The following is a 25,876-nucleotide window of genomic DNA, read 5'->3' as shown; positions in this document are numbered from 1 at the left end:
TTGACATTGTGGCAAAATATCTGAACAACAGTGTGGTAGAATATGTTTACGTGCTGTGGTAGAATATGTTTACGTGTATTTCATTAGAGGAAGGTGCAAGTGTAGCTTTGCACATAACAAGTATTTCTTTTATTTGTAGACAGTATTAAATGAGAGGTTATTTCATAGCACATACGTTCTTTTTTGTATTTACATATTTATTAAGCATATAAACAATACAATCAAAGATCCGACGTTTTACAATTAAGGGGAAACAAAGACAGTCCCCAAACCCCGCCCCCGCCCTCCTCCTTCACAGTAATGGTCAACAAACTTCACTTTGGCCGATTCACTCTATTTGATTCTTGACTATTACAAAGGTAATATAGGTACAATATGAGCAAGCATAAATTACAGTTCCAGGAATGTTTCCCAGATTTGTTCATAAAAGTGTTTCCGTTTCCGGGTCGTGAAAGCAGGCCGTTGGCAAAGGTGGCTGAATCATTAGTTCATCTGACGTAAAGCTTAGTGTACCATCCCTGTCATGTCCTGGTGGGGCGGGTCAGGGGCAGGCCGGGGAGGTCCTAAATCCTCGTTCGCTTTGCCCATTGGGCATCTACGCTTTTGAAGAGTGTAACATGTCTCTCAAAGAGCACAGTTCGGTGGCAACGCCAAGAATCTTATACGCACTAGTGTTTTCGCGTTCTAAAGAACAGGCGACGAGTATTTCCGGTGACTCTTTTGGTTGCCGTGGTGACAGTAATGGAGGGGGATGCTTTAGCTGAGAACCGGGAAGCTATGGAGTTGCTGGTTGATACAGGGTCCCGGGAAGATTCAGATGTGGTAAAGGCTGTGGAGGATCGAGCGCCTACAGAGGTACTGCAAACCCTGGCGCGGCATTTGAACTGCCTGCAGGATGAGAATAAAGCGACCCGGCGGCGGGCTCTGGGCGGCCTACGACAAGCGCTCCAGGACCCCGGACTCTCCAGCGCAGCACTGCAGGCGGTGTTCAGTTCTCTGCTCAGTCCGCTGCTTCGGAGCCTGGCCGACCCCGCTGAGAGCTGCAGGGAGCTGAGCCTGGAGTTGATCACGCAAGGGTTGCACGGACTACCCCAGCCACATCAGGCGTTGCCTTATCTGATGCCTGCCCTCCTGCAACGCTTGGGGCAGCAGACAATCGTGGAGTCGTCTGAGGAGCTAAGGCTAGGCCTCGTGCAGCTGCTGTCTCTGGCGGTGGAGGTGTGCGGGGCACGTCTGGCACCTTACCTAGACGAGATGGTGAGGATCCTGCAGCGAACCATCGTGGATCCCTTCCCCGAGGTGAAGAAGGAGAGCTGTAGGTGTGCTGCAAGCTATGCCAAGAGCATCCCAGGTAATTAAAGCCATCCCTGGTTCCTACCCAGAGGCCAAAGTGAGCAGGAACTAAAAGGTACGACGTTCCCTTACTTTTGGGGGGAATCCGTGTTCGTTCCCTTACTTTATTAAACAAGAAGCACCTTACCAGGGTGGCAATGATGGACACCATTATTTATGCATTTAGTAATTCTTCCCTACTGGGAATTTGAAACTGGGTCCTGCAATTAACACTCAAGTGGCATACTGTGCTGAGCTATCTTGCAGGTTCTGGATCTCTCTCTCTTGTCTTCTTCTTGCTGATAGATTGTATCCATCAGCAGTGATTTTTCGATACCGAGGCTTGAGCCTCATTACTCCATCTTTTCGGGTTGAGTATATAGTCATGGGTTAGGATTCTTCTTGGTCTGTGTTAGGGAGAATTCTCAGAAATGTGCTAATTCCCTTCTACCTTAGAGACCCCCAGCACTTTTGCTGGACTTAAGACTTTTAATTAGTAACCCGGAGAGAGTGTGATTTATTTATTTATTTCACTCATGTATTTTTCTGTGATTTAAACTCTGTCTTTCTTTTTGGTTATGGAGTCTGACAAACTCCATAGGCATCATCTTTACATTGTGGCACACAGCACCTTCAGTACAGTGACACAGGGAAGTCTTCCAGATTTCCCAAAGGTTTAAATACCTTTGCTTGGAGAAACTTCTGTTTCCAAGAGCAGTTCCGTGAAATTGACTTTCTACACCCAGCACACACTATCTTACAATAGGGTGCTGGAGGGGTTACTTAATATCCCCTTTGTCTAGTTTCTCATGTAACATTTTTATGTTAACTTTTCTAGAATTAGTGGCTGGTGGCAGTGTTTTACTTTTTACTACCATTGTGTGTTTTTACCACGGGCTGCGTTTGCAGTTGCAGTAAGGCACACATGCGTGCCCATTTTGTAAAAATGGCCCCAGTCTTCTTTTTTTCCCCATTTCGTGCTGGAAAGGTCCTTCTTGAGATTTAACCTACGCGCCAAACCCAATTTGGTCCCTTTGTTTTGTCTTTGGCGGGATTCACGAGTGAAGTCCGCCTCTTGCTCCAGTATGTCTGGCAGGAAGTGAGGGAGGTGCCTGAAACTCCCAGTACTTAATCTCCTTGGTTAGAGGTATGCACCCAAAGGCGATTGGCCGGCTTGGAGGACAGCCACCCTGCTGTGTGATTGACAGCTAGGCTGGAATGAATGGGAGAAACCTGGATAAAAGGCAAGGCTTTTTGGCTTGGAAGGCAGAGTCGATCACTGGATAAAGGAATCCAAAGAAGAACTTGGGAAAAGACGCCTGCTGCAACTCCTGGGCCATTGGTTTGCCCAGTGAAGCCCTGCTGCTGTGCTGAAGCTCCGAATTCGCCTCGACTAGAGAAGCCATACAAGGATGACTTCTCCCCTTGAGTTGGTGGGACCAATCAACTCCAAAGTGAACTCATTTGGACATCCTCTCAGAGCTGGCTGTTCTTCCATTGCTGCTGCTGTCGGAACAGAAGTGCCAGGGAGAGGAACACCAAACGAAGTGCATCACTTTTAAGTTGGACCCAAGCTTGTGGAAGATCCTCCGGACTTGCAGGAAGCAGGACTAAACAAGCCTGAGCCAACTCAACAAGGTGCTGGACCCCAGATGCGAGGAAATTCCAGAGTGGTATCCGAGAGACCACAGTGGTGCTATTTGCTGACACGCGAGGAGCTGAAACTGCTAAGTGCCGCTTAATTGAAGTTTGGCCTTTGCTGCTGCTGACTGTCCCACTGCAGTGCAGGAGTCCCCAGAAGTCCTCCATCTTGTCCCCACGACTGAGGCACGGGTACAACAGGATCTGCAGAGCTGCACAGGAATAGAAGCCAGCTGGAACCATTTCTTCTAACCAAAGTTACTGTAATGTTTAGGAGGACTTCCCTCTTGTGGTGTAAGGCATATATTAGTTTTAAAAAATTGATTAGCAGAATTTGCTAATTAAAATATTTTTGATTAGAAAAGAAACTTATTTGGTTAGCAATTTTGTACTCCTATTTTAAATGTCACCAGAAGTAAGTTTTACCCCAAGACATACAATTTGCAAGAATACAGCATTTCTATGTACCTCTGAAGTAATACATTAGTGCAATGGGTTCGCTGCATGAATGGACCACATAAATAGATCTGATAAAAAAAAAAACAGATTTGTTTTTCAGTTCAAGGCTCTGTGCAGCTGGGCCATGCAGTAGTCAATAGTGCATAGTGCAGTATCCATTAAATTGTCAACAAGACATCAATAAAGACGCAATTGCGCATGTTTCATTTAGCTAGTATAGAACAGTCACAAGCAACTGCCCAAGATGTAGACAGCAGCCACAAGGAGTTTGTGACAAATTGGGGACAATAGTTATCTTATTCTGCAGAACCAAATGCCCAGATGCCAGTCTCTTGGTCTGCCGAGGTCAGTGACGCCCTGATGCAGCACCTACCAGTTACTAGTGCCGCAAAGTCTCATCTGCAAGACAAATGGGCCCAGCAAGTTGACATGTAATCATCCATTTGTGGTCTGTCTTATTGCAAGTCAGCAAAACTGAGATGATTTAAAAGATCAAAATAAATGATCCAAAGAGGGAGTGCCGTCCCAGACCCCAAGTCTTACGTGCACCCTATTACTAGCCTTTTCCTGCAATGCAATGTTCCTGATGTATGTATAATATTATTGTCTTTTATTACTGTGTATCTGATATCGCTGCCTTGTATATCTGATTTCACTGCTTTGTATATATCTGCCTTTACTGTAACCTTGTGTACCTGATATCACTGCCTGTATATATCTGCCTTTACTGCAATTTGTCTGATGCCCCTGCACTATCCTATTTAACTTGTACCTGAAACTAAGCTGTGCATATTCTTGTTTTCTGCGCCCTGATGCCCCAGGGTCTGGCACGCTCTATAAATAATAAACTAAACTAAACCTAAAAGTCAACGGAACAGAAAAATCATTGGGGTGCCCAAGAGGTCGGAAATCTCTTCTCTAAACCTATGGCATACAGGCACCACATTTTGGGACTCTACGGCATTGTGGGAAGTACTGAGTGGCAAGTTAGCAGCAAATTGTGCAATAAAATGCCCATCAGGCCACCAACAAGGACCTAGACAAATTCTTACAGAACCTAATCCCAATACTGGTAAAATTCACCACAGGGCATCATCTTATGGGAGGGGACTTTAACATGGTCCCGGACCGTCTAGTAGACGAAACCCTCCCGCCATCCAATCTGGATTACACCCGAGCCCTAACCTTCGCCAGGCTAATGCGCGAAATGGAAACAATAGACGCATGTAGGCTCGCAAACAGCGGGGCCAGGGACTACACCTTCTACTCTAGCGCCTACGAAGGTCATTCCCGGATTGACCTATTACTAATCACGGGGGCCCTATTCCCATGCCTGGAGAACATACAAATACACACCCGGATGATCTCAGACCATGCGCCGGTCTCAGCAGACCTGACAATAAGTGGGTTACCCCACCCCCTCCGAGGTACTGGAAACTAAACAACTCCATACTCCTAGATGAAGTAATTAAAACTGAGGTGAGGGACACACTGACTTATTACTTCAAGGAAAACACAACCCCGGATACACCCATCGGAATAATATGGGAAGCTATGAAGCCTGTGATCAGGGGGACACTATTCGGTGCAGCAGCAGAGCGCTACCGGATCGCCAAGATCCAAGCATCAGCCCTGGAGCTAAAAGTCTCAGAGATAGAGAAGAGACTAAACATTTATCACTTTAGGAAGCTAGAGAGAGAGTTGCGGAAAACGAGATCCGCACTAGAAATCCATTGGGCGGACCGATCAGCTAAAGCCCTTGCATATACAAAGCAGTTTTATTACTGCAAAAGTAACAAGGCAAACCGCATACTAGCCCATAAGATGCAGCGAATACACAAAAGGAACAATATAGTCTGCATCACTGGGGAAGATGGCATAACCCGATAGACACAGGAAAAATGAATGCCCACCTAACCCACCACAAAACAATTATGTCCGGCCTACCTACCCAAACCGGGGACCAACACCAGAGCAAGCAATACCTACAACCATTCATAGTGCCCTACATGAAACTCCAACTCTAACCCCCCGAAATCCCAATAACAGTAGAGGAAGTCAAGGAGGCTATCCAGTCCCTGAAGAACACCGCCCCAGGCCCCTATGGGCTAATGGCAACATTTTTCAAATCATACACGCAGACACTAGCCCCACAGCTCACTCTGGTATTTAACTCATTCCTAGAATCCGGGAAGGTCACTAAGGCAATTGGAGAATCACTCACCATATTAGTCCACAAACCGGGGAAAGACCCAAAGCAGGTAACCTCTAATAAACCGATAACGCTCATGAACTTAGACGGGAAGATCTACTCCAAAGTCCTGGCTGCTAGACTGGGGAGGGTGCTCCCAGACCTGATCGACAGGGACCAAACTGGGTTCATTCCCGGGGGGGTGGTACGTTCGATAACATCAGAAGAACGCTAGATCTTATTGAGAGCGCCACACGGCAGAAGGATGAACACCTGGTCATATCTCTAGACGCACACAAAGCGTTCGACCTTGTAGGCTGGGACTACATCAGGAGCATGCTCTAACACATGGGTTTTGGCCACAATTTCACCACATGGAAAATGGCGAACTACCAATCCCCAATGACCCGGCTGCGGGTGAATGGAAGTAGATCAGAAAACATACCCATCACCCGGGGGAAAACGTTGGGGTTGTCCACTCTCTCACATGGTGTTCGCCCTATCTATGGAGGTCTTTGCGGAAAGGATTAGACAAAACCCGGGCATACAAGGAATCTCAGTGGGTGGCTGGGAATATAAAGCGGCGCTGTACGCCGACTATGTTCTCTTAACAATAACGCACCTCCCTAGACCCCCTACAAGAAGAGCTAGAAGCGTTTGGAAGGGCATCAGGATTCAGGGTGAACTACGACAAATCAGCCGCACTAGCAATCAACATCACAAAGAAGCAGAAAGAGGAACTCGCCCCCACATTTCTGATCCCCTGGGCAGAAGAAGCAATCCAATACCTGGGGGTCCGCATTCCCAAAAACCATGCCCAAACATACCAAAGCAACTTCCCACAACTATTCAGAGAGCTGAGAAGGGACATGCGCCACTGGAACAAGCAGGAGATCTCATGGCTGGGCAGGGTAGCAGCAATAAAAATGAACCTGATCCCCAGACTAATCTACTATTGCATGGCGCTACCAGTAAACATCCCATAGAGGGAGCTAAACGGCCTGCAGTGATCCATACTGAAATTTATCTGGTGGGGAAGAGGGCCCAGATAGTGGAGCGAATCATGACTCGAAGCCGCAACGTTGGAGGTCTGGGAGCACCAGAGGTAGCCAGGTACAGACGAGCGGCCCAACTAGCCCATGCGTTCACTTGGACACAAGCAACAGACCCACCATACTGGAAACAGATAGAAGAAGCATAGTGCAAATCTCCCTTAATCGACCTTCCACACATCCGGGTGCCAAAAAACCAGCCGAACACAGGACCCAAAAAAGCAACACACAACACAATGATAAACTGGAAAACAGCACCTCGGAAATGGGGATGCACAGGAACTCTGGGCCCCCTGACACCGTTATGAGGCAACCCAGACTTTCACCAGGCCTTCAGTCTCTGAGCTTTGCCACATGGCAAGAAGGGGGCCTCCGAACAATCTCAGACTTTTAGAGCGAGGCAACCCACTTACGTTCGAAGAGTGCAAGACCAAATTCAAAATCCCAGAAAGGGAACGTTTTAGATACTCCCAGATACGACACTGGATATCCCAAAGAGCAGTCAAGGAAAAGGGCTCCAGAGACCTAACGGCATTAGAGCTGACACTTGCATCGGCCCCACCCAGAGGGAAGGTCTCCACATTATATCGGCTCCTAGATAAACATGACCCCACAATCAAAGAGAGATATATGACCAACTGGGAGAAAGACATGGGGCGACGAATAGAGGAGGAAACCTGGAACAAGATTTGGGCGAGAACCCATAACAGCACCCAATGCATCACCAACAGAGGGTGCAGTTACAAGATCTGTTAAAGATACATCACCCCGACGCAGCTGCACAAAGTCAACTCAAACATTCCACTGGGCTGCTGGAGGGGCCGCAAAGCTGAAGGTACCCTGTTTCACCTACTATGGACATGCCTGCAAGCAAGAAACTATTGCAGAGAAGTACTAGACCACATAAAAGCAATCACAGGCCTTACAATCCCCTGGAACCCAGGGATTGTCTTGCTGGGGGACACAGGAGACGGAGACCCCCCCCCCCCTGACAGGCCACGTAGCTCGTTTATGTACACACCTCCCCACAGCAGCAAAAATTGCATTAGCACGGATCTGGAAGAACCCTACGGGCCATCAATCCCGCTATGGTGGACAAAATGCTTGGACACGGTCGTTGCTGAGAAGATCACAGCTCTCCGAGCAGGGAATTTGAACCAATTCCAGAGCACCTGGGTCCCATTTATGGACGTTGCAGCGCAGTTCCCAACCCTCTCCTGTAGCCCCCCACTCACCCGCTGCTGGAATAATTTGAGAGACTACAAGACACCAAAGCAGCAGCGCTGTCATCCCCCCCTCCCCCGGACTGGGTCGGCCAGCCCGGAACCTACCTCCTCCCACTAGTAAAATATCAAGCCACTAAACCAATATGTGATATAATGTATTTTGGAATATACGCAATGGCTGATGTACTGGCATACGTTAAAATGTCAATAAAATGTTAAGTTGGAAAAAAAAAGATGGGCTACGCTTTTCTTACCTCTCGGGCAACTCTTCCTTTTGTTGTCAAAGTCAGTGTGAAAGTGACTCTTGCCTGTTATCTTCCTCTACAGACACATTCCAATGTCTACAAAACAGACAAAGAGCAACTGATTACCCACAGCAATGTACTAAAGTGGCTGGAAATATTTGTCCCACCGGAACGGGTAGAAGAAATATTACTGCCAGCCACTTGCTAACAACACGCCCTGCAATCGGGGACCGTGTCGGGGCCTTTCAACTTTTTCAGTTAATAAGGGATATAAGCCTCAAGGATGTCCCCAGCAACTGCCCCATGTTGCCAGTTTGGAGTGTTATATAATAAAATAGCAATATATTTATCTGTATACACTTTTGTTTTGGGGCTTGGTGCCTTACAATCTGCATTTGCGGGAGCCCTTCCAGCTGTCACTTCCCTTTGGGTATACAGAAGCGTTATTACCTTGTTGCCTTTTCACATGGGTTCCTCCACAGCAGGCACTTGCTGACATGGGATCTATATAGGATTCATGGCTTTTCAGTGGGTATTATTGTTTCAGCTTCCTGCTGCCTTGCCGTTTAGTAATAATTGGCAGCTGTTAACCCCGAGATTATTTCTTTGTCATTTCATTGGATAAAATTGATGTGACCTCTCCTGTGATTTCATCATACGCTACTTACTATTTTTGAAACTGGTCCCAGAATGTTGGCATGTCAGTCTTAGATTATCTAGATGGACAGCAGTGTGCTTTAAAACTGCAGTTATATGCCATACAAAGATGTTCCGAAATGTATCAGGTTTCAGTGGAACCCTGGCTTTCAGTCTCGTGATTAAAGTGCTTGTAGCACCTTAGTCACAAGACTGAGGCAATACTTAAAGGCCTTCTGCAGCACCATGCTGTTATTAGTGCAGGGTCTGGGAGCTTAGAAAGTGGCAATTATTTCCACCCACTTTCTAAGCACCCAGGCCCGCACATTTAACCACATGGTCCTGCAGAGGGCCTTTAAGTATTGCCTCAGTCTTGTGACTAAGGTGCTACAAGCACTTTAATCACGAGACTGAAAGCCAGGGTTCCAGTGCACCCTGATCAATTTTGGAACGTCTTTGTATGCCAGATAACTGCAAGCTAACACTATCTTAACGTAAAATGAAGCATTTCTTCTGTGCAAGATTGTGCATTCCTTCCTGCCAGCTACAAAGACCCTCTACAACAAACCGGCACCACTGCAGTTTCCAATGGGAACATAAATCTTCAGAAAGGGGGACAGAGTACCAAATTACAGGGACAGTCCCGGCAAAATCGGAACGTCTGGTCACCCTAGGCCACCAACATCGCCTGCTTGCAGAGGGCATTTTAAATATTCTTTCAGTCTCGTGATTAAAGTGCTTGTGGAACCTTTAATCACAAGACTGAAAGAACATGTAAAACGCCTTCTGTAGCAGGCTGTGTTATTAGTGCGGGGCCTGGGTGCTATGAAAGTGGCAGTAGATAATGTTTCTCCCGCCCTTTCGGGTGGGAGAAATATTATACCCAGCCACTTTCTAAGCACCCAGGCCTGCATTAATAACATAGCCTGCTTGCAGAGGGCATTTCAAATATTCCTTCCTTCTCGCGAATCACGAGGAGGAAAGAATATTTGAAAGACGATCTGCCAGCATGCCATATTACTGTGGGGCTGGTTTACTAGCAAGTGGCTGGAATTAATATTTCTCCCACCCGAACGGGCAGAAAAATATTTCTTCCTAGCAAGCGGCCACTTAATAACACCCAGCCCCGCGCACAAGAGGCTTGCAGAACGCATGCACCCCTCAGCCCCCCACCCTCTCCTAAACACCCCAGCATGACTCCTTACCTCGGATTGAAGCCGGGTCTGTGAGTGGAGCTGGGGTGCTCCTGCTGTAGTCTCGACGTCTCTTCTCCAAGTGACTAAAACGCAGCACTTAGGCTGGGCTCATACATTGATACAATGTAATTAGCCCAGCCCGGGAACTTCTGCTGCTGCCTGCACACTGTCAGTGCACCGAGCGCAGAGCTTAAAGGCACAGTAATCTGTGCCTTTAAGCTTTATGCTTGGTGCCATAAATCATATCACAGTTTCTGCGACATGATTAATAAATTAAAAGGCAAACCAGCTGTATCATATCGCAAATTGCGAAGTGATGCCACTTATTTTATGCCTTGTGGTGTAGCCTTACTTGTTCTCAGTTCAGATTGTCTTGGTTAACCTTGCAGAGTTGCGTACAGCTCTGCCCCTCACAAGCTTCCCAGCTCGTGGCCCTACATAGATTCTACTTTTTCTACGAAGACTTCTAAAACATTGTGCAAGACTTTTTCTTACCTGCAAGAAGTGCTTCAGCTCCCCTAGACTATTGTTCAATTAACATTGACTGGCCTGGCTCCCTGAAAGACTCTTCTTCCCTCACTTTGTGTTTTACCTTTCCTCCAGGAAAGGGTTAATTTGCTTTGAGGATTCAAAAGCACTTACCTGCTTCAGAATATTTGTCTAACCTTTGTTTTATTCTTAAACCCTTTTCTTGACACCAAATTCAGTATTGCTCGAACTGCACCAGTGACATATTAATGTCCACAGTGTCCCAGGTATGTGTCACCTCAGGGTGTAGGAATAATCTGTGTGCCATCCCAAATGGGTACTTGCTGATTTAGAGAAACTAAGAGTGTGTATTTTGGAGTGTATTTGTTTATTACTGTTATTGCTCCCTTCTGAAGAAGGCTTATTTAAATGACTGTTAAATTAATAATTGTTTAATCAAGAAACCTTGAGTATAAGAGTTTATTTGAATACTTGTCACTGTAAACATCTGTGTAAGACCACTACTGCTCACATTGACCCCTCTTGAGATATGCCTGGCTGCTCCACCACACTACCAACCTGTGTAGTACAGACCTATACCAAAGGTTGGGTTTCTATTGCCAGTAGGTCAAGTTGCTGTACTGCACACAATCACGCCTAATGGTCTGTGTGTTCTTGTCACAGTAGGGCTATTTTCAGAGGGTGCTGGGTTGCTGTTATTCCTTTATATAGACTGCCTGCGACATAACGCTCATTGTCAAGCAGTTACAGAGACAGTAGTCGGTGCTGATCTGTGCCTTCTGCAATTAATTGTGGATTGCTGCAGGCACAGTGTCTGTACAGGTAATGGGCAGGGGCGTGTGGCTACAGCCCTATGCATGTCGCTTAAGAGGTGGGAATGGTGGGTGGCGGCTGCTTAAAACTGCATGCTATGGGGGACGATGACCAAATGCTGCATATTCTTTTGTTGTGTTCTCATCTGTCTAAATAGTACTGTTGTAAACACAGCAGTGTGGGGTGCAGTGGAGAAAAGGAAGGCATGGTGTTTGCATTGTGGGGGGCTTTGAGTATGGGGTCACGGGAGAGTGAAGATAGTGCTGGTCTGGGAGTAGTATGGGGTGGGGCAGGGCAACATAGTTCCACTACTTTCTTTTTTACACTTCGACCACTGTTCCTAGCTCAAGAATATCACGCAATAGTGAACTGACAGTTTATCCTTTACAGATAGCAGATGGATAGTTACACTCTAAATGAATCAGACACAATCAAAGGTAATGGATTGTGCCGGCTAATGCCCACCTTGAAAGAAAACAATACATCAGGGGATTCTTTTTAAAAAAAATAACACACATTGTAATGGCAACACACCCCATCCCGTATGTGAACATCAAGAAGAATTGTCTTAATTTTCAGTGAAGGTTAAGCGTAAGAATTCTGTTTGCTTGCAAGACAAACAGACCGCATCCTAGCCGTTAAACCTATCCAAGTCAACTAACCCAACCAACCCTTGAGATCAGTTATTCTGCTTTCTGGGGCGTTGTCTCTAAAGTTCAATAGGCACTTAACAGGTGTTCCAGCACACTATTCCCACCTCCCGCCTAAAGAATATCCCTCTTTATTTCAGAGCAGTGGTTCATCATTTGTGTTCATGACAAGAGATGCCCACATGGTGTTAACAGTTCCAGGTAAACATGGCTTTATGCTCGCACTTCCGAACTTGTCTTGGGGGTGGTGAGGGGAGGGTGTATGACGTCCTTGTCCCAGTTACCCCGAGTGGCCATAAAGTTTGTAGTCGGTGGTGTAACCTGCATGCCCAGCCAGTTCATGACAGGCAAGCATTGCCTCGGGAAAGGGGCACCCTAACCAAAGGCTGCTAGGAGTTGAAAGGAAAATAATAAACACCAGGTTGATGTCCTGATGGTGGAGGACGTGGGAGGGGAGGGCACATTTTTCACCTGAAGAGTAAAACCCTTGTTCACACCCTCTCCCTCCTATATTGTGCCCCTGTTCGGCCTTTCATTTATGTGTTTTTATTAACTCGGGTATGCATTTTATTTTCTTCCATTCTTATGAAGGTGTTGTGATGATATATATTGTGATCAGTACTATAATGTAAATATGATTTAACTGTGCTCCATGACGTCGAGGTTCTAGAGCTGAAAGAACCCTGAGAGGTGACAATTACTGGGAAGCCCGCTGACATGGGGTTGCGTTGCGTGAATAAAGCTCCATCCTCATCACATACGTGCCCTGGCATCATTACATTGGCTATGAAGATGGGATGCAAACCCACGCATGCAAGGTGGCACAGGGAGCAAAGAAGGAGGCAGGAAGGGCAATGGGAAAGCAATCCTAATGCTATATTGGATGGTGTTGAGGGGCGTCCGAACCATTAAGAGGTCAGCTAATGCAATTGGTGCAAGAAGGACATATGGGGAGGACGCAGACAAAGACCGTTAAACAAAGCTTACTGGTGGCCAGGCGTGGATGGGGATGTTGAACAAGTGGCCAGGGAATGCGCACCATGCATCATACCTACCAGGGCAGGACAAAGACTGATATGTTTGGGATATTTCTTCTCTGTGAAAGATAGTGAGCTAAAGACTCTGGGTAAGTCTCTCGAAACCAGGACTAATGTCTGGCAGAGGGACTCCCAGGACCCCCCCTTGTCAATTTGCATATTTAAGTAACTTTGGTTCTCACCCTAAGTTACTAGGGGAATCCAGACGTGGACCCCTTGCTCACCATTCTTAGAGAGGCACAGCTCCTCCCTACTGATGAGGTCCAACCAGACCGAAACACGTGTCTGGCGATGCTGTTGGTACTCTTGTTCAGAGGCGAATTGCCATGCATTTCGGTGCTGGACTGCCCGACGTCAGGACAAATACTGATATGTTTGGGATAGTTCTTCTCTGTGAAAGATAGTGAGCTAAAGACTCTGGGTAAGTCTCTCGAAACCAGGACTAATGTCTGGCAGAGGGACTCCCAGGACCCCCATTGTCAATTTTCATACATGACAAGAGTCAGACGGTAAGGGATTAGCCTAACTTACCCCTAGAGGTTCTAGAGAAAGTTTAGGGCAAAGTGATGTTGGCCATAATGGATCCTGTTGATATGTTGGTGGACGAAGCAAGATTTTTGTTGATTCTAGTCAATTGCACGTCGAGATGGATTGCAGTATCACCGGTACGTTTGGTAACCACTAGCAGCGTAATTTTTTTTTTTTTTTACCACGGCAAGGAATACTGGTATTGGGAAGGAATACTGGAGCGGTTGGTGACTGATAACTGAGGGCAATTGGTTGTAGGTCAAATGATCGAATCTAAATGGTCGACAGGACAAATGGTTGACACCAAAAGGTCGACAGGTCAAATGATCGAATTTTTTTTTTTTGTTTTCAAATTTTTTTGTTTTTTTTTGGGGGGTCCTCCCAACCACCTTTGTTTTTTTTGTTGCTAAAACCACTTTTTTTCCTCAAACGAAAACCTAAAAAAAATATATATTACTAAAATAAATTCGATCACTTGACCTGTCGAACATTTGTCTGTCGACCATTTGACTAGACACCAGGGCAATTTATATCTCAAGAGATGGATAATATTTTGTTATAGTGGGGCATCAGGCATCACAGGATGGAGTTATATAATTCTAAATCTAATGGATTAGTGGAGAGAGCCAACCGATTTATCAAGGATGCCATATTATTGACTGTCGAGTCGTTTGAATTGGTGCACGGTGGGTCAGAGGCAATTGAGACGTACAGACTTGCACCGTCCATATTGACGCAATGCACGCCATTTGAAATGATGCAGGGCAGAAAATGTGGATGTAAATTGTCCCTCAAGCATGGTGATGGGCAGGCAGGCCCATGTAGACATGAAGGCTGTGACAGAGTGTCTCAAACAAAGGCAAAATTTGCTTTGAATGCGAGGGGAGGGGAATGCAGATACAGGTGGGGGTTATGGTCAGGGCGGGTGAAAAAAAAGTTTGCCGGGAAAGGATTTCCGATATGCATGCCGCTGACCAAGATGGAAAAAGTCGGTAAAGTGTATGTCAGACTGCAAGGTGGTAAGGTATGGCGCAAAAGTACAATGGTGGTACAGCTCAAGATGGGGTCAGGGGTCCCGAACAGGGAGGAGGATGGGTATGTTAGGGGAAGTAGCGCAGAGGGAGGAAGGAAGGAGGCAGGAAGGGTAACGGCAAAGCAATCGTGATGCTATATTGGATGGTGTCCGAGAGGCGTCGGAAGGATTCGAGGGAAGCGGTGTCGTTCAGTGAGAACAAGGATGGAACCCGGGAGGTTGCAAGATTATGTATGTTAGTTTAAAACTGGGTCTTAACGCCGGTCCACACAGCAGATAAAGTTTCTCATTTGTTCGTATATCGTTGTTGGATTTGTTTTCCACATCACATTACAATCATTAGAAGTTCGTTACGGTTACCCTACCGGGGAAGGGGTGTTGTGGTGATCCATATTGTGGTCAATACTATGATGTAAATATGACTTGCCTGTGTTCTATGTCGTCGAGGTTCTAGAGCTGGAACTCTGAAATGTGACACTTACTGGGAAGCTGGACGAAATGCAGGGACCAAAATTGAGGGGCGCTGTGTACTATTTAGCTCCTGGCAGAGGTAAGAGTGGTCCTGGTTATCACTTTGAAAGTCCAAGGCAGGGGCTGGTTTCAGTCCACCCATCAGCCATCAGAAAAATATAGAAATTGTAGAAACGCTTCCCTTTTGTAGCATTTAAAGCTTGTGTACAATTTTAAAACGTGCTTCCTTCAGCCCGAAGTATTCATACATCAAGTTCAGTGCGTCCACGTATCTTCTCTCTTTAGTGGCGTCACTTTACATCTGCCAGACTTTACTTTACTCTTCTATGTCCAGTGGTGTCTGCAGGCTCATGTCTACCGCATCAGTTCTTGTTCTTCCAGTATGCCAGAGGTGACGGGTTGGACTCTATAAACGGTACATCTGCCTCTCCACAGAGGGACATGCCTTTAACCCTATGCTCAAGGCTGCCCGCAAGGAGATTGGAGGCGCTCCAGCTCTCTGTGCTGATGCTCACCTTTTACTAAATCAGAGCCCTGGAGAGATGCAGACTGGAAACACCTGCCATAACACCTGCCACAAATTAACTTCTTTAAGTCATTTATCAGTCTGTCGAACTTGCTTCCAAGTGCTGCCCAATCTTATCAGGGGCGGTATCCAGGCAAAACCCAAGATGATGTTCTTGATCGAGGCCACACAATTAATGTTAGTCTGGCTGTATTTGTATGTTAGGAGACACCCATCAGTTAGAGAGTGAGGGGAACGACTGGGTGTTTCAGGAGGATAAACTCCTTACCAGAACCTACGGTGCTCAGATTACTTACTGTTAATCTTCATTACTCCCTGGATCTACTCTTCCTCGTCACAGTCAATACACTATGAATGGCTTCCACCTTCAGATGGAACCCCCCAAAATCCTTCTTTACTCTTTCTTTTCTTCCCTCTGCCTTATAGCCCAATGTTGAAATACCTGTCCTGTGATCCTACTGTCTATGCCAAAGGAACCAGGAGATCTTGCCGCCGGCGAGGGGGAGGAGGGTGTCAGTACTGTGACAAGGAAGAGTAGGGCTATGAGTAATGAAGATTACGGAAAGTAATCCAATAAATAAGCATTACCTCCATGTCCCTCTTCCATGCCATAATATTTAGCTCTATGAAGTATAACGGAGATCGGAGATGAAACTGGCACATTCTAGAACTGAAAAGGAACACCTGTTCCCTGCACAACAGGAGCAATGCCCCTACCATTGAGAATCTCAAGCAATAACTTTGAGAAGAGAAAGGGGAGTGAGGAGGACATCCCTCACCGACACCAACAAGGGGGGTTCGCGGGAGGGGGGGGGGTGCAAAAATCTCAGGTGCTATTGATAGACACGTGTCCAGACTGCTTAACAGGACCACATCAGGGAAGCCGAGCACTCTTGCCCGAGAAAGTGAACCGCCAGGGTATCGGAGAAGTCCCAGGCAAAACACCAGGGAAGAAGGCAGCACCAGGCCAACATTCAAGTTGAGCCCCAAGGAACAAATTGAGAAAAACACAGGCCCAGCACAACCACCCTATATTCTCAGTCAGATGATCAGGAACAGTCTTCTAAAAAAAAAAGCAACTCCTTCCTTCCTTCCTCCATCCGAGATTAACCACCTAACACTGAGGTGCGGTAGCCTGAACGCAGGCTGTCTAACCATTGAAAAAATGGTAACCAAAATGGGCTTGAAAAGGGTTGCAAAAAGGGCTTCTAGGATTCAGGGGTGCCCACTCATCCCAGAGCAGGCACTCCTCAAGGAGGTAGGAAAATGAGGCTGGCGGTTTGTGTGACCCTGCACTTCTAAAGGGAACAATGGTCAACGGGGAGAGAAACCCCCCATCTATCCCTGAACAAGGGGCCATGTCAAAAACGACCTACCCCGAGGCTGGTGACTCAAAAAACAAATGAGTCCTCCTGCCCTCCAGGCTGTAGCCCCTAGAGCCGCATCTACATTGGGCTGAAGAAGCAGAGACCGAAAGCGAGAACCAGGCACGAAGAGTGCGCACATTCAGAACCCCCTCCACAAATGAAACATGTTGCCAAAGTAGATCCTGCTTGCTACCATCGAACCAGAAAGATCCAGGTGGGAGGCAAAAAGGAGGACATCTTGTAATTCCAAGAAAAATCACCCCACAAGCATCCAGCATGCTCTGTGTGAGATCAATCTCATCCCCACAACCAGCATAACAGTGGTGGGAGACTTGTAAAGAGAGATCCCTCTCAACAATGTTCTAATGTTCTAAACGGGCCACACTACAACTCTGCAAGAACAGGCCACATGACTTCATCAGGCAGAAGTTAGGAACCCAAAGATGGTCATTAGCCCTGATCTGTCCTCACCATGGGGGTGGCTCAAACAATCAGGTATTCATGAATCTACCGGAGTAGCATGGGCCAATCCAAGGGCAACTTTGAATGGAAGACCATGGCCAGTGATTTTCCTTGAGAGCAGCGACCTTGCGCATTGCCACTACCATGCAGGAATAACCAACCTACGGGTAGGGCAGAGGCTAGAAGGCCACCAAATTCACACACAACCGTGATACTTCACACATGACCTCAAGATAACCCATGTGTCAGGGCTCCAGGAGACCAGGCGCAGGACTGGAATGAACCAACCACCCCCTCTAAGGTTTTGGCGCCTGCAAGCAAAAGCTTACGCAGACATCCACAACCCCAGCGGGGAAAGAGAGTTGGGGAACGTTGGTTGGATGAGTACGGAGAAGTAGGAACACTGGATAGAGGTTGCAGGGTTCAGTAGAGGATAGGACGCGGGTAATTGGGGAAAACACATTAACAAAAACAAGATTTCAACATTGCATTCAGCCATGCATGGTTACACCCATTTTGGGGGGGGGGTGTCATTATGAACAAATCAAACAAAATATCAAGGCACTTAGCTTTGGGTTTGAGTGCTGGCCTCCTGCCTGCGCACTCCAGGTCCGGTTGCCCTCAGAAGTGATCAAACGCTGCAACAAGAGCAAAAATTAGGCAGTGCTCTGCATGGTTCTGAACTACAACACGTCACATGCACACTGTCTCTCCCTCTCTCCCCACGAGGGTCCGGATCTACTGGTCCTTGGGGCGTGGCCCCTCGCGTTGTCCCCTCAGGCTGGAACTCCAAAGAATGTGACTCTCGCGCCGGAGTTCTGAGCACAAGCCCCGTGCTCGGAGCTTCGCGCATGCGCGTTGCCTTGCCACACCCCGTGTGGCTCGTGAAGTGTAGTCTTCCTGCTAGGGCTGCTGGGAAGTGTGGTCCAGGAAGGCGTCTTCCTGAAGGGCAAAGAAGCCTTCTGTAGGGCTTTACACAGTTCAGAAGTGCTTTGGGCGGTCTTTTTCCCTGCCTAACCCCTCTTATTCCCCCACACACACGTATGGGCACCTTCGGCACCCTGACACCATGTGGTAGAGACAGGAGGTTACTCAAACCCTCAGGCCCATCACCACTAAACCAGGGAGGGAGGGGAGCAAATTACCCCCTCCACCTAAAACTTAAGTCAGCAACTTGAGAAGGGCAGGAGGAAGAACCCAAAGAGCACTCACGCCTACCCCAACTGCCATGCTGCAACTTGCAATAATGGCAGGGGATCCAACTTGCTAGGTCTGCCATGACAAACAAGGAACAAGGCACAGCCGGTACCTGACAGCAATCCAACAGCTAGCAACACTTGGTGACTACTTAAAACGATGAAGCAGGAAGCCACCACTTGCAGTAACCCCTCTCATCTCCTGCAGCTTGCTCAAACCACACACCCCTGTTTCGGGGACACCAGGGACTACACAAAACGGACTACACAAAGGGCTAGCGGAGCTCGGCCAAACCAAAATCTTCACCTGTAGTCTTAACTAAGCGTGTTCAAACAAAGCTGCAGCGAGGAGGCTAGCAGAATGAGATACACACTCCTGGCCACAAGATCCAGACTGAAACCCTGTGACTCCAGAGGAGGAACATACAGTAGCCAACAAGAGGGCACTGCCCCGCCGACCTTCTTGGCACTGTGCCACCAGTCAAAATGCTCAAGACCAGTAATCTCTGTACCCTCTCTTTATTAAACATTCAAAGCTTGGAACCAACAGTTGTTTGGCCGAACAGATTTCTGCAACAAGGAAAAATGGAACACATACTCAGAAGCCCCACACCTGATTAGGCTTCAAACCGCCGAGCTGCAAGGGAAGCAGTTCAACCGCTAAGTACTTGCAGCTGCCTCTTTGCAGGGTTGCCATAGCAACCGGGGGCTGAGAGGGTGAAAATGCATTAACGGGTACAGGCATTTCAGACACCACAAAGATAAACAGCCTCTCTGCTGCTAGGAACCCCATTCCTCATGCCTGGTTCACTGAAGGGAACCCCCACCTGCTTTCTGATGTTATCTAGCTCAAACTGGCCGTAAAGAACTACAGGTACAACAGGAGTGACGGAGGGAAACCTACATGTCAGTCTGCCACCAAACCATTTTATTGAGGCAGCATTGAAAGCCCCACCCGCCTTGGCAGAGATTGGATTTTCACAATGGCACTGGCAGCCTGCCTACTCTGCTGTGGCCGGGTTCACAGCTAAAATATCATGCACCACATATGACTGCCTGTTATTGATGTAAGGAGGGCAGCACCCAGATCTGTATCCCCGCGAAGGGTGGGAGCCCAGCAGACCTGCAAAAGCCATGTTGGGTTCAAACCTGAGATTAAGGAACCGTCAAACCCCATACACAGAATAGTGACAACGCTCATGAGACGGAGTATCACAGTGACCACAGTTGTATTCTCCCCTACTCCCTGTGACCTCAAGGCTCCTTGAGGGATTGTCTGCAATCCACACATCCCCATGCAGTGCTCCTTCCCTTAATTTGGGAGGAGGCAGGAGACGGGATTATCCCAGCAGTACAGATCACCTGTCCACTGTGCTGTGGGAAGATTTGCAGTCCAAAATGGCAGCCAACACCAGCATACCAGTCAGTTCTCATGCTGCAATTGTGGCAGCAGGGGGCAGTGACCAGACCTGTGTCCATAACACGAGACTGGAGATCCCTGCAGATCTGCAGGAGGCCATGTCCATTGCAAACGTGAAAGAAGGGAACTACCATACCCCGCGCACAGAATAGAGGCACTGTACATGAGGCATAGAGAATAACTCTGTGAACATAGTCTAAATCTCTCTTACTCACTGTTACCTCAAGGCTCCTTGGAGGGGTAGCTACAATTCACATATCACCATGCAGTGCACCATGCCTTAACTTGGGGTGGAGAGCTTTTTGGAGGGACTCCACAAATACCCATGCAGCGCTTCTAGTCATGGCCAAAGTATGGGCACTAGTGACCCCCTGTTTCTCGCTCCCAGTGCCCTGCTCTTTGCAGGCACAGGGACAGCAACGTGCAGCCAACCACAAGCCTAGGAACCTCTGTCATTCAGCTCAGCAGAAAACTTCCAGGGTGCTCCATACTCAACACGCTGGCGGCTGGCCTCCCCTCATGACGCCCATGTGCAGCAGGGACTGAGGGTGAAATCACAAAACCGCATTCTTGGACCACAAATCCCAGTATCTGTATCAATACTTAATGAAAACAAGATTCCAGCCAAGTCGACCTCTTCCACGATGCAGTATCCTCAAGGACAGAAAGCCAACAGTCCCTCTGCAGCTACTAACAAGCCAGGGCACCCCAGGTGCTCAGCCAATCGGAAAACTCCTGGGGTGTCCCGTTCTCACCAGCCCTGGTGCTGCCTTCTTGAAGTGAAGCTCAGCCGGCACTGAGGGCAAATCACAAAACTGTATTCTTAGACCTAACCCTCTCCCCGCCCCCCCCCCCAAAGCCCAGGTCACATTTTCTGGAAAACAAGAGAACAACCCAGCTGGCCTCTCCAGGGTCCTATCCAGGAGGACAGAAAGCAAAACTGGAGGATTATGTTGTAGTTTTAAGTTAAGTACTAACTGGAATAACTAAAACTGACATGGCTTTGCTATATGTAAAAGGTTACATTTTAACCAAATACAATTAAAAAATAAATTCAACGGAAAATATAAAGTAAGGATTTTTGTGAAGGGCTTCTGTCCCAAGGCAGAGCACTATAATAAAGTAAAGTAAGTACTGTGACAAGGAAGCAGGACGTGGAGACAATGACACCTGGCTCCAGTCTCTCCCTGAAAGAGCATGACTGTCGGCCTCATGTCAAAAACACACTGTCAATCATTCCCTTACGTTTCAATAAAAGGCAGGGTCTCCAGAGTTCCTTAATCAGCATAGCACTGCCCTATGTCAATACAGGCACAAGTGAAATGCTGTGATGGCACTGCACAACCAGGAAGGGAGAGAAAACTAGCGCTTAGCTCTCCAACAGCACCTCTCGCCACCCCCCCAAAAAGCACAAATCTAAGCTGCTATTAACCACAAATTCGAGCAAGAGACTAGACCTTTGAATACCACCCATTTCCTTGTTCTTGATTACACTGTACGCCTCAAAGAATGAATGCTTTTTTCCTTCCTGTAGATACTGAAACACATGTTCAAGCAGGGAATCTGACATGAACGTACATGCCCCTCGAAACACCGAACCCGATAGGTCAAGTGCAGCATGGGAACAATGGGGTTATATTGCCGGCAAAATAATTGCTCATTGCCAAGACTAGCTCCTTTTTAGCTTTAATCAATCATTAGATCACCAGATTGCCTCTGGCAGTAGGAGCAATAGTGATGCAACCCCGGATTCATGAGTAAACCAAGCTCTGCCAGGTCTCACAATGCCAGAAAAATTATTATGCCGACTTTAGAGAACGCTCTTTGGGCACGTAAAGATTGGGTCCCCCACATCCTCAAGAATGCAGCTAAAGCTCCTTCATACTAGCAAATTAGCAGGGTCCTTGGTGTACCTAGATCCTGAAGAAGTCAGGGTAGTCTACATTTGCACCGTAACACTTCATCAGACTGACATCCTTCAATTCCAGTCTACCTGTGGCACGACTAAACATCCTATGGCATGGTGCAAAATCTGCACTTGCCGCTAGTCATTGGCTATTAATAAATGACTCTTGGCCAGTAAGAACTAGGGTGCTGTGTGTATGTGTGGAATTGAGGAGTCACTGACTTTTTATGGCTGGCTAGTATATTGCAATTTTAAATGCTTACCTCTGCCCCAGTGTTCTTTATGGTAAATGCTGTGTCTTAGCCTTCCATGCTAGTTGTTGGTAAACAGTACCTGGGTCCACCCCTTTTTGATAAAAATACAATTTCAGGGCTTCAAAGGGACGTGAACTTACCAGCTGCGGGAGCAGTGATGTGTGGGGTAAGGGCGCTTCTGTGATAACTACGCTGCAAATTCAATGTAGGGTGGAGAATGCCCAAAATAATGTCTCAAAATTAAAGAAATCACAGTAACAAAGATGAATGACGGGTAAGTGTAACAAAAATTGGGATTAGGCCGAGTTACAGTAAATAGGCCCCAAAGCATGCTTTTACAGAAACATTTCTTTGTTTAATTAATTCACTTAGCGGCTTCTATCGCAAATCCCAGGTAGGAAACAAACAATGTTTGTTACTTTCAAGGTCACAAGGCAGAGCTCGAGAGTCCCTCCGAAAGGCAATGGTTATTTTATAATTCGACATATTTAATTTATTGAGCTGGATTTACTAAGTGGTTTCAAAAAACCTGTAGCAGTTTCAAATTGCCCCTGAACTCTGCCTGGGAAGAAGGTCAAAGAATTGTTAATATGACACATTTGTACGATGACTTGTCTTTGGTTCAAGGCTCTAGCAGTGTCATTGTGGAAGGTTTTTCTCACGAGAACGGAGATGAGATGACCGGGACAGATGCATACTGTTCTGCTGGTCATTTCAAATGTTTCAATGATTTCGCATTACAATGTGGGAACTGGGGTGGCGGGGAGGTTGGTCTGTGACGTCACAGTGGGAGCCTGGGATAATGTAGCCAGGTCTGCAGGACCCAATCACTGAAAGTAATACATAGTGGTCTAATATGCAGTAACCAATCGGCTACGTGTGGGGAGACTTAATGTTGGCAAATGCCTATGTTAATTACTTTAGATGGCTATAAAAGCTTCCAATTTAGGGGTGTTTCTTTGACAACACCTTTTCATGCAGTTCTGTTCCGTGTTCTGTTTGAATATAGCTGTCCCAGCTGCGTCTGGAACCCTGAAATAAAACTGCGGAACTTCTTGCCTGGTGTACACTCCTTTTTGGGATTTTTTACTGGTGAGTTCCGAGGCGACCCCCAACACATTTTTGGGGGCCCCATTCAGATATATCAGCGTTCCCGACCAGGGGTGAGTACTACAGCCGTACTCCTGGGGGAGTGTGGGATGGCGCCTGCTGGCCAGCCCCAAGAGTACAAATATCAAGGAGGTCTGCAGACGCAGAGTTCCCGGCGGTCCACCTGGTCGGGGCACTGCCCACGCTCCACAAGGGTACAGTCCTCTAAAGGAAGAATCTGAGGTCGAGAGGAGCAGAGAATCTCCTAAAAGGATAGGTGATTGTACCCGTACATGAATGCACAAGTGTGCAGGATGGATTATTTTTATGGTGTATACGACGCACCCTCAAGGGTTGGAGGGCGATTGGCTGTAGTAGTCCTCGATTTTAGGTCCACTTATTCAATCGGGAGAAGGTGGGTGGTGGCATATCTGCATTAGAGCAGAGGGTTGTGTAGTAAGTGGCGGACCTCGTTAGACGAGAGTTACGCAAAGTGCAGGCAGTTGGTATAGTTGCGTCATGTTTTATGTTACGGGTCCAGAATTTTGATGATAAAAGGAGCACAGGAAAGAAGCATTTGCGTTAGTTAGTGTCTTGTGAGTAGTCACAGATTATTGTTGTTTAGTGGAAAATATTGTAGTGTTTGTTGACCATGGCTTTGAAAATTACGGAAGAGCCAAAGCCAAATTAACCTGCAAATAATAGCTGTGTAGCGCATGCAAAGGGGTGCGGTCGACCGAAGGGAGAAGCAAGCGTGCTCTCTGTGTACTAACATAGGGCTTTATTGTTAAGGTAGTGGGCTTTTGGAGAGGGCCATTCATTTGTTTTGTTTATTTATTTGTATATTAATAACACTTCAGGACAGGCATGTGGGGGAAGGCCACTGTGTGTATATGTGAGAGTGGAAGGTGAGTGAAAGGGCAGTGCCTGTGGAGAAGGCCAGTGTGAACGAAAATAGGGTGATCGAGCTAAGTGGTAAGTATAAAATTGTGTGAGGGGTGAGTGAATGAGGATATAAGAGTTTGGGGTTTTTAATAATGGAGGGAAAGACTAAAAAGGGAAGAGTACTCTAATAATTAGGACCAGGGTGGGTTATTGTCGCCCTATTGGATGGTCGCTCCTCTTGAGCACATGTGAGGTAAATTGACTCCATATCGCATGTGGTAAATTGACTCCATATCACGATAAAATAACAAAATACAACTTTCAGTGGGTACTAACACAGTGGGTTAATATCAGGAATGGCCAGAGAGGGAACATTCGATAAAAGTATTATCGACAGTATGAATTTATAATTGTCAGCTACCTTTTTAAGGGAGCAAAACTCAAGAAGAGGCATGACATTCTAGGGCCCTGGAAACTATGAGGAAAAGAAAAAAGGAAGGGAGAAGGGGAGGAGGAAAAGGGGAGTGCACTAACCCTCCATTTGCACTATGAAAAACCAGCGCGATATACAGACCCTAAAAGAGTGTCCCAAGATAAGGAAGGATCTAACAAAAGTAAAGATGAATGCGTGGTAAAATCTATTAGTAAAGATGAGAAGGGAAAAGAAAATACTTGGTGGACCTTAAAAAGAGCACACAACATGACTCTGTGTTCAGGGAGGCAGAAAAAGCAATGGAAAGGGAGATGGAGAAAAAAGAAACGGGAAAGACAACTGACGAACAGGGATGGCCAGCAGGGCGCATTCAATTTAAAATAGATAAATGGGGACAGGATGCGGACGACAGCAGCGAGCTAGATACGACCAAGGCTGATCACACAGCATCAAATTTGGAGGACAGTAGCACCAGTAACCATCAGGATGACTAACTCAATGTATGCAACATGATGGATATGAGCAGGGGAAGGAGAAGACACGAAAGGGAGGAGAACGATGGAGAGGAATCAGCAGCAGACTGGGGAAATGGGCTTCAGAGAAGGAAGACTAGGAAGGCAATAGTTAGAAAAAAAACGACAATAATTGCAAAGTAAGAACACAAATGCCCCTTTTACAGTTACATTACGTACCCTGGCAGACAATGGATATGGATAATTTGGTTTATAGTTGAACTTCACTAATGGTGGGTGTGAGTAAATGGATTTATGTGTTTGAGAAGGAGACCGCATGGATTCCGCTGGCCATAGTAGACATTGAGTTTGTTTGGCAGTATTGGTGGGGGAGCAAAGAGACATTTGGCAAAAAGCAGGATATGCAGGGGTAGAATTAAGCTCTAACATACATGATGGAGCACCTTTTAACAATTATTGAACACACGTTTGGAAAGCACTTGGAGAACTGTTTCCGGATACGTCTGATATGGGCTCATTAATAGCACGAAAAATGAAGGCGGATGAGGACCCTGCAGAATATAGATGATCGATACAAGAGATGTGGACACAGAAAAATAAACAGGCCTGGGACGACAAAATACCATTGTTCTATCACATCTTGGTGAGGGGCTCCCCGCGGATGTTAGGCAGAATTATATGCAGTACCCTTTGGGAACACCACACACAATTAAGACTACAAGTGACGGTACAAATTCACCTTTGGTACAAGCCTGTACGACACAGTTAAAGTGGTAGCGATGGCTGAGCAGCCAGACTTCTCTCAAGAGTAAGTGAGCAGTATGAAATAGTTACACAAAGGATAGCAATTACTTTGATTCAGGCAC

At 46.8% G+C, this 25,876-nt stretch overlaps 1 protein-coding gene across 1 annotated transcript in view; it reads left to right on the top strand.

Annotated features, from left to right (window-relative positions):
• The first annotated feature begins 454 nt into the window (after positions 1–454).
• The window catches only part of DNAAF5 (dynein axonemal assembly factor 5), a 629,742-nt gene continuing 604,320 nt past the window's right edge, over positions 455–25,876 (top strand). The window contains exon 1 of the mRNA XM_069647233.1: positions 455–1,351. Within this exon, the coding sequence (XP_069503334.1) occupies positions 742–1,351 (610 nt within the window). The 5' untranslated portion in view covers positions 455–741. The remainder of the gene's footprint in view (positions 1,352–25,876) is intronic.

Source organism: Ambystoma mexicanum, chromosome 2q (assembly GCF_040938575.1).
Source record: "Ambystoma mexicanum isolate Mex_15411 chromosome 2q, UKY_AmexF1_1, whole genome shotgun sequence".
Lineage (NCBI taxonomy): Eukaryota > Metazoa > Chordata > Amphibia > Caudata > Ambystomatidae > Ambystoma > Ambystoma mexicanum.
This window is presented reverse-complemented; position numbering and strand designations above follow the sequence as displayed.